This window comes from Psittacula echo, assembly GCF_963264785.1.
Source record: "Psittacula echo genome assembly, chromosome: 5".
NCBI classification, from domain to species: Eukaryota; Metazoa; Chordata; class Aves; order Psittaciformes; family Psittacidae; genus Psittacula; species Psittacula echo.
Genome location: NC_137739.1, coordinates 88,886,712 through 88,900,047, shown reverse-complemented (window position 1 = coordinate 88,900,047; position 13,336 = coordinate 88,886,712). Strand labels below are relative to the sequence as shown.

Sequence of the window (13,336 nt, the reverse complement as noted above, 5' to 3'; positions counted from 1 at the left end):
ATGGTTTGCATCCCAAGTGGTTGGGGCTGGAGCAGAGCCAGCGCTGACGTGCGGTGGGGCAGAGGAGGAAGCGGGCAGCCTCCCTGCCCAGGCTGTAACAGCACCCAGGCAGCACCCAGCCTGCCCCACACCTCACCAGGCTCCTGGCACCCCAAAGCCGCCTCCTCCAGGCAGAGCACCCCGTTAGTACCTGCGGTGGGGAACTTGTGGTTTCCATCCTTTGGAATCCTTTGCTGTGAAGCTCCAGCCCTGTGCTGCTCCCTTGGGATCATGGAAACCAGCGGCACCTTCCCAGAGCCTGGCATGCAGCAGCTCCCAGGCAGCAGGGCTGGGAATGCTCCTGAGGATGATGATGGTGGTGATGGGAAGGGGAGCATGGATGGCAATGACATGAGGTAAGAGAATGAGGCTGGGATGGATGGGAGCAGGAGGGGTCTGGGTGCTCTGCCCTCACCCCAGGGTGCTGGGTGATGCTGGTGTGGGGTGATGCAGAGCTGGGTGCTGATGAAGGGTGGTGGGGGCCAGGTTTGGGATCCATGGGCCAAGGGATGAGAAAAGGGAATGCTGGGATCAGTGCCATGGAGGGGGCACAGGGAGGGCTCCCTGCCCCGTCCCTGGGGTCTCTGAGGCTCCAGTTTGGGGGGCTGTGATGGGGCTGTGATGGGCCCGGGGTCCCTCTGACACCCGCATCCGTGCAGCGGGAACCCCTATGCGGGGCTGGTGGCCCTGCTGCGGGCAGCCTGGCTCTCGGGGAAGACGCGGCCCATGGAGTACCGGGTGGCGCAGCTGGAGGCCCTGGGGCGCTTCCTGGAGGAGAAGAAGCAGGAGATCCTGGAGGCCACGGCCCTGGACGTGGGCAAGGTGAGGGGAAGGGGAGCTGGGAATGGGGGACCAGAAGCTGGAGGAGCTGAGGGGCTGCGGGTGTGCAGGGGGTGGATGCAATGCCCTGGGTTGGATGGGGCTTGAAGCAGCCTGGTCCAGTGGAAGGTGTCCCTGTGCATGGCAGGGGTTGGAGCTGGATGAGCTTCAAGATCCCTTCATCCCAAACCTTCTATAGTTCTGTCAATAGCATCCTCCTGCTTGTGGTCCACGCCATTCCTTCTTGAGGGCACACTGGACACCTCCTTCAGCCTCCCTGGTCGCTGGGTCTCTGCTTCCTCTTCTTCCTACCTGTGGTGAGCTCCCAGGCTCCTCTTCTCTGCCCTCACCTTGGAAAGCCCCGTGTGGGCTCTGCCTTGTCTCGGTTGGCATCTCCTGGCCCATCCCACCGCAGCACCACCGCAGGGGTGATGGGTGTCCTTCGGATCAACCTCAGGGCTTCCTCATTGGCCTCAGGTTCCCTCTTCCTTGGAAGAGGCACCAGCGGGGTGTTCTCCTCGTGCTGCCTCCCTTCTCCTTCCCTGGAAGAGCAGCTCAGCTTCTTTGATCTTCCTTCTCCTGGTGTTGCGCCAAGCCATGGTCCTGCTCTGCTCCCAAACTCCTCCATCCTTCAGGTTCCTCCTCTGTAAGGCAGGGGTTGGAGCTGGGTGAGCTTTGAGGTCCCTTCCAACCCAAACCATTCCATGATTCCATGGCCATCCCTCCTCCCACCTTGCACAGGACCTCTGGCATCCTCTGCTTGCTGCTGTCCCTCCTGCAGCCTCAGCAGTGGATCTTCTCCGTGCTTCCTCAGCTCACACTGCCCAAACCCCTACAGAACAGGCTCCAAAAGCTGCATATTCCCTTTTCCACCTGATTTCCTCCCAGATCTTGCCTCCTGGGTGTTGGGTATCCTGCAAGACCGGCTGGTTTGAGCCTTCAAAGGTGTATATAGGGATAAGGAGTATATAAGGAAAAGGTGTATATAGGGATAAGGTATATATATCGGGATAAGTTGTATATAGGGATAAGGTGTATATATATAGGGATAACGAGTATATAGGAGTAAGGTATATATAGGAATAAGGTGTATATAAGGGTAAGGTATATATATAGGGATAAGGTGTATATAGGGATAAAGTATATATATAAGGATAAGGTATATATATAGGGATAAGGTATATATATCAGGATAAGGTGTATATATCGGGATAAGGTGTATATATAAGGATAAGGTGTATATATAGGGATAAGGTATATATATCGGGATAAGGTGCATATAGGGATAAGATATATATATAGGGATAAGGTATATATATAGGGGTAAAGTGTATATAGGGCTAAGGTGTATATATATAGGGCTAAGGTGTATATATAGGGATAAGGTGTATATATAGGGGTAAGGTGTATATATAGGGGTAAGGTGTATATAGGGATAAGGTGTATATATAGGGGTAAGGTGTATATAGGGATAAGGTGTATATATATAGGGATAAGGTGTATATATAGGGATAAGGTGTATATATATAGGGATAAGGTGTATATATAGGGATAAGGTGTATATATATAGGGATAAGGTGTATATATAGGGGTAAGGTGTATATAGGGATAAGGTGTATATATATAGGGATAAGGTGTATATATATAGGGATAAGGTGTATATATAGGGATAAGGTGTATATATATAGGGATAAGGTGTATATATAGGGATAAGGTGTATATATATAGGGATAAGGTGTATATATAGGGGTAAGGTGTATATAGGGATAAGGTGTATATATAGGGATAAGGTGTATATATATAGGGATAAGGTGTATATATAGGGGTAAGCTGTATATAGGGATAAGGTGTGTATATAGGGGTAAGGTGTATATAGGGATAATGGCTCCTTGTCCTCAGCCCCCCTTCGAAGCCGAACTGACCGAGATCCTCCTGTGCAAGAACGAGCTCCATGAGACCCTGAACAACCTCTGCCAGTGGATGAAGGACGAGCCTGTGGAGAGGAACATGGTGAGAGCAGGGAGAGGATGGGGCAAGGACCCGTGCCCTCTGCAGAGCTGGGTGGGACGGGGCATGGGGATGGGACCTGCAGGGAAGAGGGGGGGTCCTCACGAGGTGGGTGTCCTGCAGGCCACGCGGCTGGACTCTGCCTTCATCCGCAAGGACCCCTATGGCGTGGTGCTCATCATGGGGCCGTGGTGCTGCCCCGTCAACCTCCTCCTGGGGCCTCTCGCTGGGGCCATCGCTGCTGGTGAGCTGAGCATCCAGGGGGCTGGGTGCCCCACGGGCTGGTTGTCACCAGGTCACTGCTCTGACGTCCTCTCCATCTCCCCCCAGGTAACTGTGTTGTCATCAAGCCCTCCGAGGTGACCAAGAACGTTGAGAAACTCATGGCTGAAGCGCTGCCCAGTTACCTGGACAGTGTAAGGAGCAATTCCTGGCCTTATCCCTGTGTCTGCCCCAGGGCCATGGTGCTCCCAACCTTGCCCACACCAGCGCTGGTTTGAGGTGCTGCTGTACCTCCTTCCTCTGGTGTCCACATGTCTGGGATGCTGTTGGTGGGGATGGGGACACCATGCCCAGATGCTGACCATGGGGGACACTTCCTCTTTCATTGCAGGACTGCTTTGCCGTGGTGACCGCTGGTGTTCAGGAGACCACCAGGCTGCTGGAGAACAAGTTTGACTACATCTTCTTCACTGGTATGTCCAGAGCAGAGCCTGCTGTGGGGTTAGTGCAATGTGGGATGGAGTTCTCACTGAACCCCTCGCTGTTCCTTACCTCTCCCATCCATGTGAGTTGCTGGGCAGCATCCCCTTACTGGTCTGTTATGAAGATAGGGCTCATTGTGTTTGGGATCTGGTGTCAGGATGTCTGAGCATCTCATAGCCATAACTGGGGTTCATAATGGATGAACTGGGGGATACCATGGCGGGGATGGAGAGGGCTCAGCCTCCACTGAGGTGGGTGCAGGACAGGAGTGGTGCTTAACATGGCTCTCCTGGCTCTCATAGAATGGTTTGGGTTGGAAAGGACCTTAGGATCATCCCATTCCAATGAAGTGAAGGACATGGGTTGAGCTGTAGCATAGAACCATAGAATCCATCAGGTTGGAAAAGACCTTTAAGCTCATCACATCCAACCCTTACCCCAGCACTGCCAAGGCCACCACTAACCCGTGGCACTGAGGACATGGCTTGGGGACACTGGTGGGACCTGGGTTTGTGACCATGGTGGGGTCCTGCCCCTGCTGCATCAATCCTTGCCCTCAGGAAGCCCGTCCATGGGCAGGATGGTGATGGCAGCCGCTGCCCAGCACCTGACCCCGGTGCTGCTGGAGCTGGGGGGCAAGAACCCCTGTTACGTGTCAGACATGTGCGACGTGCGCAGCGTGGCCCGGCGGGTGGCCTGGGGCCGCTTCTTCAATGCGGGGCAGACCTGCGTGGCCCCCGACTACGTGCTCTGCACCCTGGAGATGCGGGAGAAGCTGCTGCCCGCCCTGCAGAAAGTCATCACCGAGTTCTATGGCTCCAACCCTCGGCAATCACCCGATTTCGGGCGCATCGTGGATGAGAAGGAATTCCAGAGGCTGCAGATGCTGCTGCGCAGTGGGAGAGTGGCCATCGGGGGCCAGATGGATCAGAAGGACCTGTACATTGGTGAGGGCTTCATCTGCATCCTTGCACTTGGGTTTTGGGGAGGGTCCTATCAGTGATGGATTGGTTCTGGATGGAGGGGACACTCAGGGAAGCGTCTCATAGGAATCATGGAGCTGGACGCGTTGTCCTACCATAGAGGAGCTATGGGTTTTGAGGAGAGGACCAAGGCATCACCTCCAATCTCTGCTGCCTTTGGGTTGGTTTCTCTGCAGCTCCAACTGTCCTGGTGGATGTGCAGCCCTCGGATTCCATCATGCAGGAGATCATCCTCGGCCCCATCTTGCCCATTGTCATTGTGGCCAATGTGGATGAAGCCATTGACTTCATCAACAACCGGGAGCGGCCACTGGCTGTGTATGTCTTCTCCTCTGATGACAAGGTATGGTCTAGAAGCTGTGCTCGCCCCATGCTTAAAGGTTGGACCTGATGATCCTAAAGGTCTTGTCCCTCCTGGCTGATTCTGTGGTATTAAACCAGGTTCATCCTCCAAAGCTTTGGATCAGAGTAGCCAGGCCTGGTGGTGGGGAAGGATTGGAGCTGGAAGCAGGCTCCAAGCCTCACCTCCACCTTCTCGGCTCCCCTCCCAGGTGGTGGCCCAGGTCCTGGAGCGCACGAGCAGTGGTGGCTTCTGCAGCAATGACACCCTCATGCACATGATCCTGACCTCGCTGCCCTTCGGTGGCATCGGTAGGTGCAAACCCCATCCATTCCTGGTCACTATGAGCTGAGCGTGAGACCATCCCTGGCAGTGTTCTAAGGCCAGGTTGGACACAGGGGCTTGGAGCAAGCTGCTCCAGTGGAAGGGGTCCCTGCTCGTGGCAGGGGATGGAACTGGATGAGCTTTAAGGTCCCTTCCAACCCAAACCATTCCATGATTCCACTTGGGCATCCACGTAGACCACCTCCATGATCCTCTTTAGATCACTTTCTTGGGAAGCTTGGCCATGGCCAGCCCTCCCCATGATGCTGGTGTTAGAAAGCAGCTGGATGAAGATGTGGTGCCAGATTCAAATCTCCATCACCGGCTGCCCTAAGAGGGGAGCTTAAGTATCACAGAATCCCAGAGTGGTTTGGATTGGAAGGGACCTTAAAGCTCCTCCAGCTCCAACCCCTGCCACGGGCAGGGACCCCTTCCACTAGAGCAGCTTGCTCCAAGCCCCTGTGTCCAACCTGGCCTTGAACACTGCCAGGGATGGGGCAGCCACAGCTTCTCTGGGCACCCTGGGCCAGCGCCTCAGCACCCTCACAGAGGGTCTTGTACCAGCTGGTGATGAAGGAAGGGATGATCGATGCTCCCATCCATCCAGCCGCCCCCTGGAGCCCTGTGCTGTGTGTTACAGGGTGCAGCGGGCTGGGGAAGTACCACGGCAAGTTCACCTTCGACACCTTCAGCCACCAGCGCGGGTGCCTGCACCGCAACATGGGCCTGGAGGCCCTCAACACCCTGCGCTACCCCCCCTACAGCAAGCACAGGGTGGGCATCGTCTGCGCTGCCACCGGGGTGAAGCACAAGGGCTCCTGCACCCTGCTCTGAGCATCCCCCATCCGGTCTCCTCTCTCCATGGTGGGACTGGTGCCCGTGGGCAATGAAAGGTGTTGCTTTCCATCCAGTGAGCCCTGTGTGCTTCTGTCACATCCCATCCCATTCCATCCCATGCCATTCCATTCCGTCAGGGTATGGGATGGAGATGGAGGTCTGCAAGAGGGAGGAACTGGGAGGGTGCACTGGGAGCTGGTGGGGCTGCAGGAGGGAATGGAAGGGTCCCACAGGTCCCTGTTTCCTCTCCATCACTGCTGGCCATGGCAGAGGGGTGGGAGGACTCTGGGTGATGTCCTTTGGCAATTCACCCCCTGGGAAGGTCCATTTATTCAGAGCAGCCCTGCAGAGAAGGACTTGGGGGTGTTGGTCGATGAGAAAATGAACATGAGCCGGCTGCAGTGTGCGCTCGCAGCCCAGAAAGCAACCGTATCCTGGGCTGCATCAAGAGGAGCGTGACCAGCAGGTCGAAGGAGGTGATCCTGCCCCTGTGCTCTGCTCTCGTGAGACCTCACTTGGAGCATTGTGTGCAGTTCTGGTGTCCTCAACATCAAAAGGACATGGAACTGTTGGGGAACAAGTCCAGAGGAGGCCACGAGGATGAGCAGGGGCTGGAGCACCTCCGGTATGGAGACAGGCTGAGAAAGTTGGGGCTGTTCAGCCTGGAGAAGAGAAGGCTGCGTGGAGACCTCAGAGCAGCCTTCCAGTATCTGAAGGGGGCCTACAAGGATGCTGGGGATGGACTCTTCATCAGGGACTGTAGTGACAGGACAAGGGGTAACGGGTTCAAACTGAAACAGGGGAAGTTTAGATTGGATCTAAGGAAGAAATTCTTTACTGAGAGGGTGGTGAGGCACTGGAATGGGTTGCCCAGGGAGGTTGTGAATGCTCCATCCCTGGCAGTGTTCAAGGCCAGGTTGGATGAGGCCTTGGGTGCCATGGTTTAGTGTGAGGTGTCCCTGCCCATGGCAGGGGGGTTGGAACTGGATGATCTTAAGGTCCTTTCCAACCCGAACTGTTCTATGATTCTATAGCAACTTTCTCCTCCCAAATCCTGGACCTGGGCTCATCCCAGTTCCCTTTGCCTCTTGTCTCGCATGGGTTGAGCAGGTTAAAGCCATTCTCTTTGTCCTGTCCCTACAGGCCCTTGTCCAAAGCCCCTCTCCAGGTTTCTTGTAGCCCCTTTAGGCACTGGAAGACTGGACCTAAAGGGGCTTCTTTATGAGTACATCCCACAGGGATGCTCCTGTCCCATCCCATCCTTTCCATGGCAGGAACACAGCCACGGGGCTGTCCCTGTGAGCCTGATGTTGATTCATGGGGTGGTTTTGACCATGTTGGGCTCATGCTGCCCTCAGACAGCACCTCTATGGGGAGAATCATGGTGCCAGCTTGCCCAGCAGAGGACAAGAACCCCTGTGATGTGCAGGATATGGCCCAGGTGCTGTTGGAGATGCAATGGGATAACCCCATCATCCGGGAGGAGGGATCTTCAGGCCCATCCTCAGTGTGCAGCACGGATGCTGCCACCACCTCCATCTGCAGCCAGGAGCAGCCGCTGGGTCCTTTCCTCCTGCAGGAGGGTGCAGAGCTGGGCTGGGAGCAGCAGCAGCACCCTCAGGTCCCATCCTGCTGTGAGGGTTTAAGGCTGAACCAAGCACTCCCTTCCCAATGGCGGGATGGGAGGAGAATGGGAAAACCAAGGGATGAGAGAACAGTTTAATGATGAAACACAGTAAATATAAGGATAAAAGGAAATGGAGAAACACACCAAGAGATGCACAGCACAGGAACTGACCAATGCCCAGCCTGTCCCCAAGCAGCTCCCAACCAACCCCCCCCCCAGTTTCTATACTGGGCATGGCATGTATGGAATGTGGAATATCCCCTATGGAATATCCCTTGGGATGGTTCAGGGCAGGTTTTTGCCTCTGCTCCCTCCTCCCTGGCAGAGCTTGAGAGACTGAAACCTCCTTGATCAGGGTAAAATCCTGCTGGGCACCAACCAGTGACAGCTCTGTTATCAGAGCTGTTCTGGGCCTGAAGCCAAAGCCCAGCCCTGATGCTGGGATCATGGAACCATGGAAGGGTTTGGGTTGGAAGGGACCTTAAAGCTCCTCCAGTTCCAGCCCCAACCCCTTCCACTGGAGCAGCTTGCTCCAAGCCCCTGTGTCCAACCTGGCCTTGAACACTGCCAGGGATGGGGCAGCCACAGCTTCTCTGGGCACCCTGTGCCAGCGCCTCAGCACCCTCATAGTGAGGAATTCCTTCCTTACATCCAATCCAGATCCCCCCTGTTTCAGTCTGACCCCATCACCCCTTGTCCTATCACTCCAGCCCCTGATGCAGAGCCCATCCCCAGCATCCTTGTAGCCCCTTCACACACTGGAAGCTGCTCCGAGCTCTCCACGCAGCCCCAGTGTTCCCAGCCTGGCTCCATACAGGAGCGGCTCCAGCCCCTGAGCATCCCCGTGGCTCCTCTGCACTCCCTCCAGCAGCACCGCAGCGATCCGGACCCTGCCCGGGGCCCCGCCGTCTCCCACCGCCCCCTAGGGCCGCTCCCGAACCCTGTCCCGAAGGTGCCGGTGCCACCGACCCGCCTCCTTCGGCTGCACCGGGGGCAGCGCTCGATGCCCTCCTCCGGCACCGCCCCCGGAGCTCCGGTCCCCGGTCTCGAACCCGCGACCCCGGCACCAGCTGCGACCGCCGCCTCCATCAACACCCGCTTCAGGCTTAGCCCCGCCCCTCCTCACCCCCAGCCAATCACCGCCCCGCCCAGCCGCCTCACAGCCCAATCCGCGGCTCCCTCCTCCTACCCTTCCTTTTCCGCGGAAGGGCTCAGCCAATGGGAAGCGAGCTTAGCCCCGCCCTTCCCCCTGAGGCCCCGCCCAATGCCCTTCGCCACCCTCTCTGCGCCTGCGCAGTGCTGCCCAGGGGCGGCCGGGGTCAGGACGGCCGGGTCCTTGCGGGAGGTGAGCGGGGCGGGCCCGGCGGCGACCGGGGCTGGGCCTGGGTATTCGTGGAGCCTCCCGGTACTCTGTGGAGGTCTATGGAGGGCCATGGAGGGTCTCGGAACCCGCTTAGGGCAGGGGGTGGATGGGCCCCCCCGGGGACACACAGACATGGGGCGCATGGGCCTGGTCCCACCGGGGGTGGTGGTTGGGCCTTGGGGTGCTGTGGGGAAGGGGAGGGTGAATGGGGGCATTAAAGGGGTACCGGGAGGGGGGGGGGCAAGGACGTCAGGGGTCCTTTATAGAAGGTGGAGGGGGTCAGGACCCATGGCGGGGGTGCCTCAGTCTATGGTGGGAGGGGAAGACCCCTGGGTCCCTTTGGGGAGGGTGTCGGGATCCTTGGGTCCATTGAGGAGGGTTTGTGGAGGGGTGACAGGGACCCTGAGTCCCTTATGGGAGGTGGGGGGGGGCAGGACCCCGTGTCCCTTGGGGAGGGTTTGTGGGGGGGTGACAGGGCCCTGAGTCCCTTGGGTGGGGGGCAGGATTCCTGGGTCCGTTATGGGGGGGGTGTTGAGACTCTTGGGGGGGGTACCTCAATGTCTTGTATGGGGAGAAGACCCATGGGTTGCCTGGGGGGGTGTTAGGATCCCTGTGTCTTTTGAGGGGGGGTATAGAGCCCCTGGGTCTCTTGGGGGGGTGCCAGGACCCCTGGGGGTGGCTGGTGGGGTACCTCAGTCCCTTATGGGGGGCCAGGACCCCTGGGTCCCTTGGGTGGAGGGTATTGGGACCCCTGGGTGCTATGGGAGGGTGAATATCTTGGTCCCTTATGGGGGCAGAGAACCCCTGCGTGCCATGGGCAGGGTGGGGGGGGGAACAAGACCTCTGGATCTCTTTGAGGGTGGGATAGCCGGTTCTCTTATGGTGGGGGGAGGACCCCTGGGTCGCTTACGGGAACTGGGGGGGATCGCAATCAGTGGTGAGCAGCAGGCCAGGCCCCTCTGTGGCTGCAGGACCGGACATGGCTGCGCTGCGCTTGGTGTCCCGGGCTGCCCGCTCAGGTGAGGCCGCACCGGGATCCCCACCTCCCCATCGTCCCCCCATCGCCCCCCTTTTACTCTCCTATCAACCCCCTTGTCCCTCACCAGCCCCCCCTGACCGTCCTCTCTTCTCCTCCCCAGGCCCTCCAGCCCCCCTGGGCTACCTGCGCCTGCTCGGGACCACCCCCTCCAGGGGCTGCTACAGTGAGTAAGGGACAGGCTGCCCCATCCCTGCCCCACAGCAGCCCCTCCATGGGGTGGGCACAGCTCGCTTCTCCCCACAGAGTACGTCAATGTCCAGGAACCGGCCATGGACATGCGCTCCATCACTGACCGTGCTGCACAGACCCTGCTCTGGACTGAGCTCATCCGAGGTGAGGCCTGGAGCTGCCTCTGTAAGGAACAGACCCCTTGGAGCCTCCTCTTTGTGGAGCGAATCCAGAGAAGGCCACGAGGATGCTCAGGGGCTGGAGCAGCTCCCGCATGGAGCCAGGCTGAGGACACTGGGGCTGTTCAGCCTGGAGAAGAGAAGCTGCGTGGAGGCAATGATCCTATGGAAATTAAGCTTCCATCTCCCCTATAAGGGCAGCTGGTGATGGACATTGTGTCTGCAGCACATCTTCAGCTGCTTTCCTACACCGGCATCAAGGGGAGAGCTGGCCATAGCCAAGCTTCCCAAGAAAGTGCTCTAAAAGGGACCAGAGAGGTGGTCCAAGTGGATGCCCAAATGGAATCATAGAGTCATGGAATGGTTTGGGTTGAAAGGAGCTTAAAGCTCATCCAGTTCCACCACCTGCCATGGGCAGGGACACCTTCCACTGGAGCAGCTTGCTCCAAGCCCCTGTGTCCAACCTGGCCTTGAACACTGCCAGGGATGGGGCAGCCACAGCTTCTCTGGGCACCCTGGGCCAGCGCCTCAGCACCCTCCCAGGGAAGAGCTTCTTCCTAAGAGCTCAGCTCAGTCTCCCCTCGGGCAGGTTAAAGCCATTCCCCTTGGCTTGTCATAGATCATAGAGTAGTTAGGGTTGGAAAGGACCTTGAGATCATCCAGTTCCAACCCCCCTGCCATGGGCAGGGACACCCCACACTAAACCATGGCACCCAAGGCCTCATCCAACCTGGCCTTGAACACTGCCAGGGATGGAGCATTCACAACCTCCCTGGGCAACCCATTCCAGTGCCGCACCACCCTCTCAGTAAAGAATTTCTTCCTTAGATCCAACCTAAACTTCCCCTGTTTCAGTTTGAACCCGTTACCCCTTGTCCTATCACTACAGTCCCTGATGAAGAGTCCATCCCCAGCATCCTTGTAGGCCCCCTTCAGATACTGGAAGGCTGCTCTGAGGTCTCCACGCAGCCTTCTCTTCTCCAGGCTGAACAGCCCCAACTTTCTCAGCCTGTCTCCATACAGGAGGTGCTCCAGCCCCTGATCATCCTCGTGGCCTCCTCTGGACTTGTTCCAACAGTTCCATGTCCTTTTTATGCTGAGGACACCAGAACTGCACACAATGCTCCAAGTGAGGTCTCACAAGAGCAGAGTAGAGGGGCAGGATCACCTCCTTCGACCTGCTGGTCACGCTCCTCTTGATGCAGCCCAGGATACGGTTGCTTTCTGGGCTGTGAGCGCACACTGCAGCCGGCTCATGTTCATTTTGTCATCGACCAACACCCCCAAGTCCTTCTCTGCAGGGCTGCTCTGAATCTCTTCTCTGCCCAACCTGTAGCTGTGCCTGGGATTGCTCTGAACCAGGTGCAGGACCTTGCACTTGGCATGGTTAAACTTCATAAGGTTGGCACTGAAGCTGCTCTCAAGTCTCCCCTTAAGGGGCTTTCTCTTCTCCAGGCTGAACAGATTGTGCTTGAGGGACATTTCTATGGTGCCCTCTGCAGCCCCCAGCCTCTCTATGGGCCACCAGCCCCCCTGTGCATGCCATAACCCATCTCCTCCTCTCCCAGGCCTGTCCATGACTCTGAGTTACCTTTTCCGGGAGCCAGCCACCATCAACTACCCCTTTGAGAAGGGCCCCCTGAGCCCCCGGTTCCGGGGGGAGCATGCTCTGCGCCGTTACCCCTCCGGGGAGGAGAGGTGCATCGCCTGCAAGCTCTGCGAGGCCATCTGCCCTGCACAGGTCCAGCCTTCCTCCTCCTCCCCCTCCCCATGGGCCTCTGGGTCCCCCTTGGAGGTGACTCCGGGTCCCGCTCATCCTCCACAGGCCATCACCATCGAGGCTGAACCCCGCGCTGACGGCAGCCGCCGCACCACCCGCTACGACATTGACATGACCAAGTGCATCTACTGCGGGTTCTGCCAGGAGGCCTGTCCTGTGGATGCCATCGTGGAGGTCAGACCGGGGCTCAGGACCCCCTGCATGGGGTGTGGGGTGTGGGGGGCCATCAGAGCCAGCATTTCCTTAGAGCAGCACCAGTGCCTAAAGGGGCTGCAGGAAACCTGGAGAGGGGCTTGGGACAAGGGCCTGTAGGGCCAGGCCAAGGGGAATGGCTTGAACCTGCCCGAACAGGGGAGACTGAGATGAGCTCTTAGGCAGAAGCTCTTCCCTGTGAGGGTGCTGAGGCGCTGGCCCAGGGTGCCCAGAGAAGCTGTGACTGCCCCATCCCTGGCAGTGTTCAAGGCCAGGTTGGACACAGGGGCTTGGACCAAGCTGCTCCAGTGGAAGGTGTTGGGGCTGGAACTGGATGAGCTTTAAGCTCCCTTCATCCCAACCCATTCCATGATCTCCCACCCTGGCAGGGTCCCAACTTCGAGTTCTCCACGGAGACACACGAGGAGCTGCTCTACAACAAGGAGAAGCTGCTCAACAATGGTGACAAGTGGGAGGCCGAGATCGCTGCCAACATCCAGGCTGATTACCTGTACCGGTGACATCGGAGCCTCCTCCCTGCTCCCCAATAAAGGGTCTGGGGGGGATCTGCCACCCCCCAGCACTGGGGCCACCAGCCCCTCCTAACCCAGAGCTCTGGTTTTCTCCTTTCATTCCCAGCTGGAGCAGGGAATGGGGGGAACCTCTCAGGCACATAAAGGGGATCAGGACCTCCCAGGGGTCCTGGGGATTGTTGCTGGTGCAGGGCCTGGAGCCCAAGGGTGATGGGGAAGGGCTGAGGGACCTGGGGGGTTCAGTCTGGAGAAGAGAAGGCTCAGGGGGCACCTGATGGCTGCCTACAAGTGCCTGAGAGGAGGATGGAGCCAGGAGGGGCTGGGCTCTGCTCCCAAGGAACAAGGGATGGGACAAGAGGAACCGGCCTCAAGCTGCACCAGGGCAGGTTTAGATGGAGCTG

The 13,336-nt window shown here is 58.0% G+C and overlaps 2 protein-coding genes across 4 annotated transcripts; both read left to right on the top strand.

Moving 5' to 3' along the window:
* Positions 1-270: 270 nt before the first annotated feature.
* Positions 271-6,051, top strand: LOC308221398 (aldehyde dehydrogenase family 3 member B1-like; the record flags this gene model as incomplete). The annotated part of the gene is made up of 10 exons (XM_080618382.1): positions 271-395; positions 699-861; positions 2,758-2,868; positions 2,989-3,109; positions 3,196-3,281; positions 3,479-3,560; positions 4,131-4,517; positions 4,730-4,896; positions 5,105-5,204; positions 5,858-6,051. 10 exons carry the CDS (start codon positions 271-273, stop codon positions 6,049-6,051), a joined length of 1,536 nt encoding a protein of 511 aa, XP_080474508.1.
* Positions 6,052-8,978: 2,927 nt separating this feature from the next.
* Positions 8,979-13,012, top strand: NDUFS8 (NADH:ubiquinone oxidoreductase core subunit S8). Of its 3 annotated transcripts, none has more exons than XM_080618463.1 (7): positions 8,979-9,026; positions 10,016-10,063; positions 10,184-10,246; positions 10,327-10,416; positions 11,999-12,171; positions 12,256-12,384; positions 12,792-13,012. In XM_080618463.1, exons 2-7 carry the CDS (start codon positions 10,024-10,026, stop codon positions 12,921-12,923), a joined length of 627 nt encoding a protein of 208 aa, XP_080474589.1. In that variant the 5' UTR covers positions 8,979-9,026; positions 10,016-10,023; the 3' UTR covers positions 12,924-13,012. The 3 variants fall into 3 exon arrangements, with proteins under 3 accessions (XP_080474589.1, XP_080474590.1, XP_080474591.1); XM_080618464.1 differs by having other exon boundaries at positions 8,982-9,026; positions 9,980-10,063; XM_080618465.1 differs by having other exon boundaries at positions 8,995-9,026; positions 9,937-10,063.
* The last annotated feature ends 324 nt before the right edge of the window (positions 13,013-13,336 follow it).

Coding starts and splice junctions, on each gene's coding strand:
- NDUFS8 (XM_080618463.1), top strand. CDS start 10,024: ATGGCTGCGCTGCGCTTGGTGTCCCGGGCTGCCCGCTCAG. Junction 10,064..10,183: donor GTCCCGGGCTGCCCGCTCAG/GTGAGGCCGCAC, acceptor TCTCCTCCCCAG/GCCCTCCAGCCCCCCTGGGC. Junction 12,172..12,255: donor AGGCCATCTGCCCTGCACAG/GTCCAGCCTTCC, acceptor CATCCTCCACAG/GCCATCACCATCGAGGCTGA.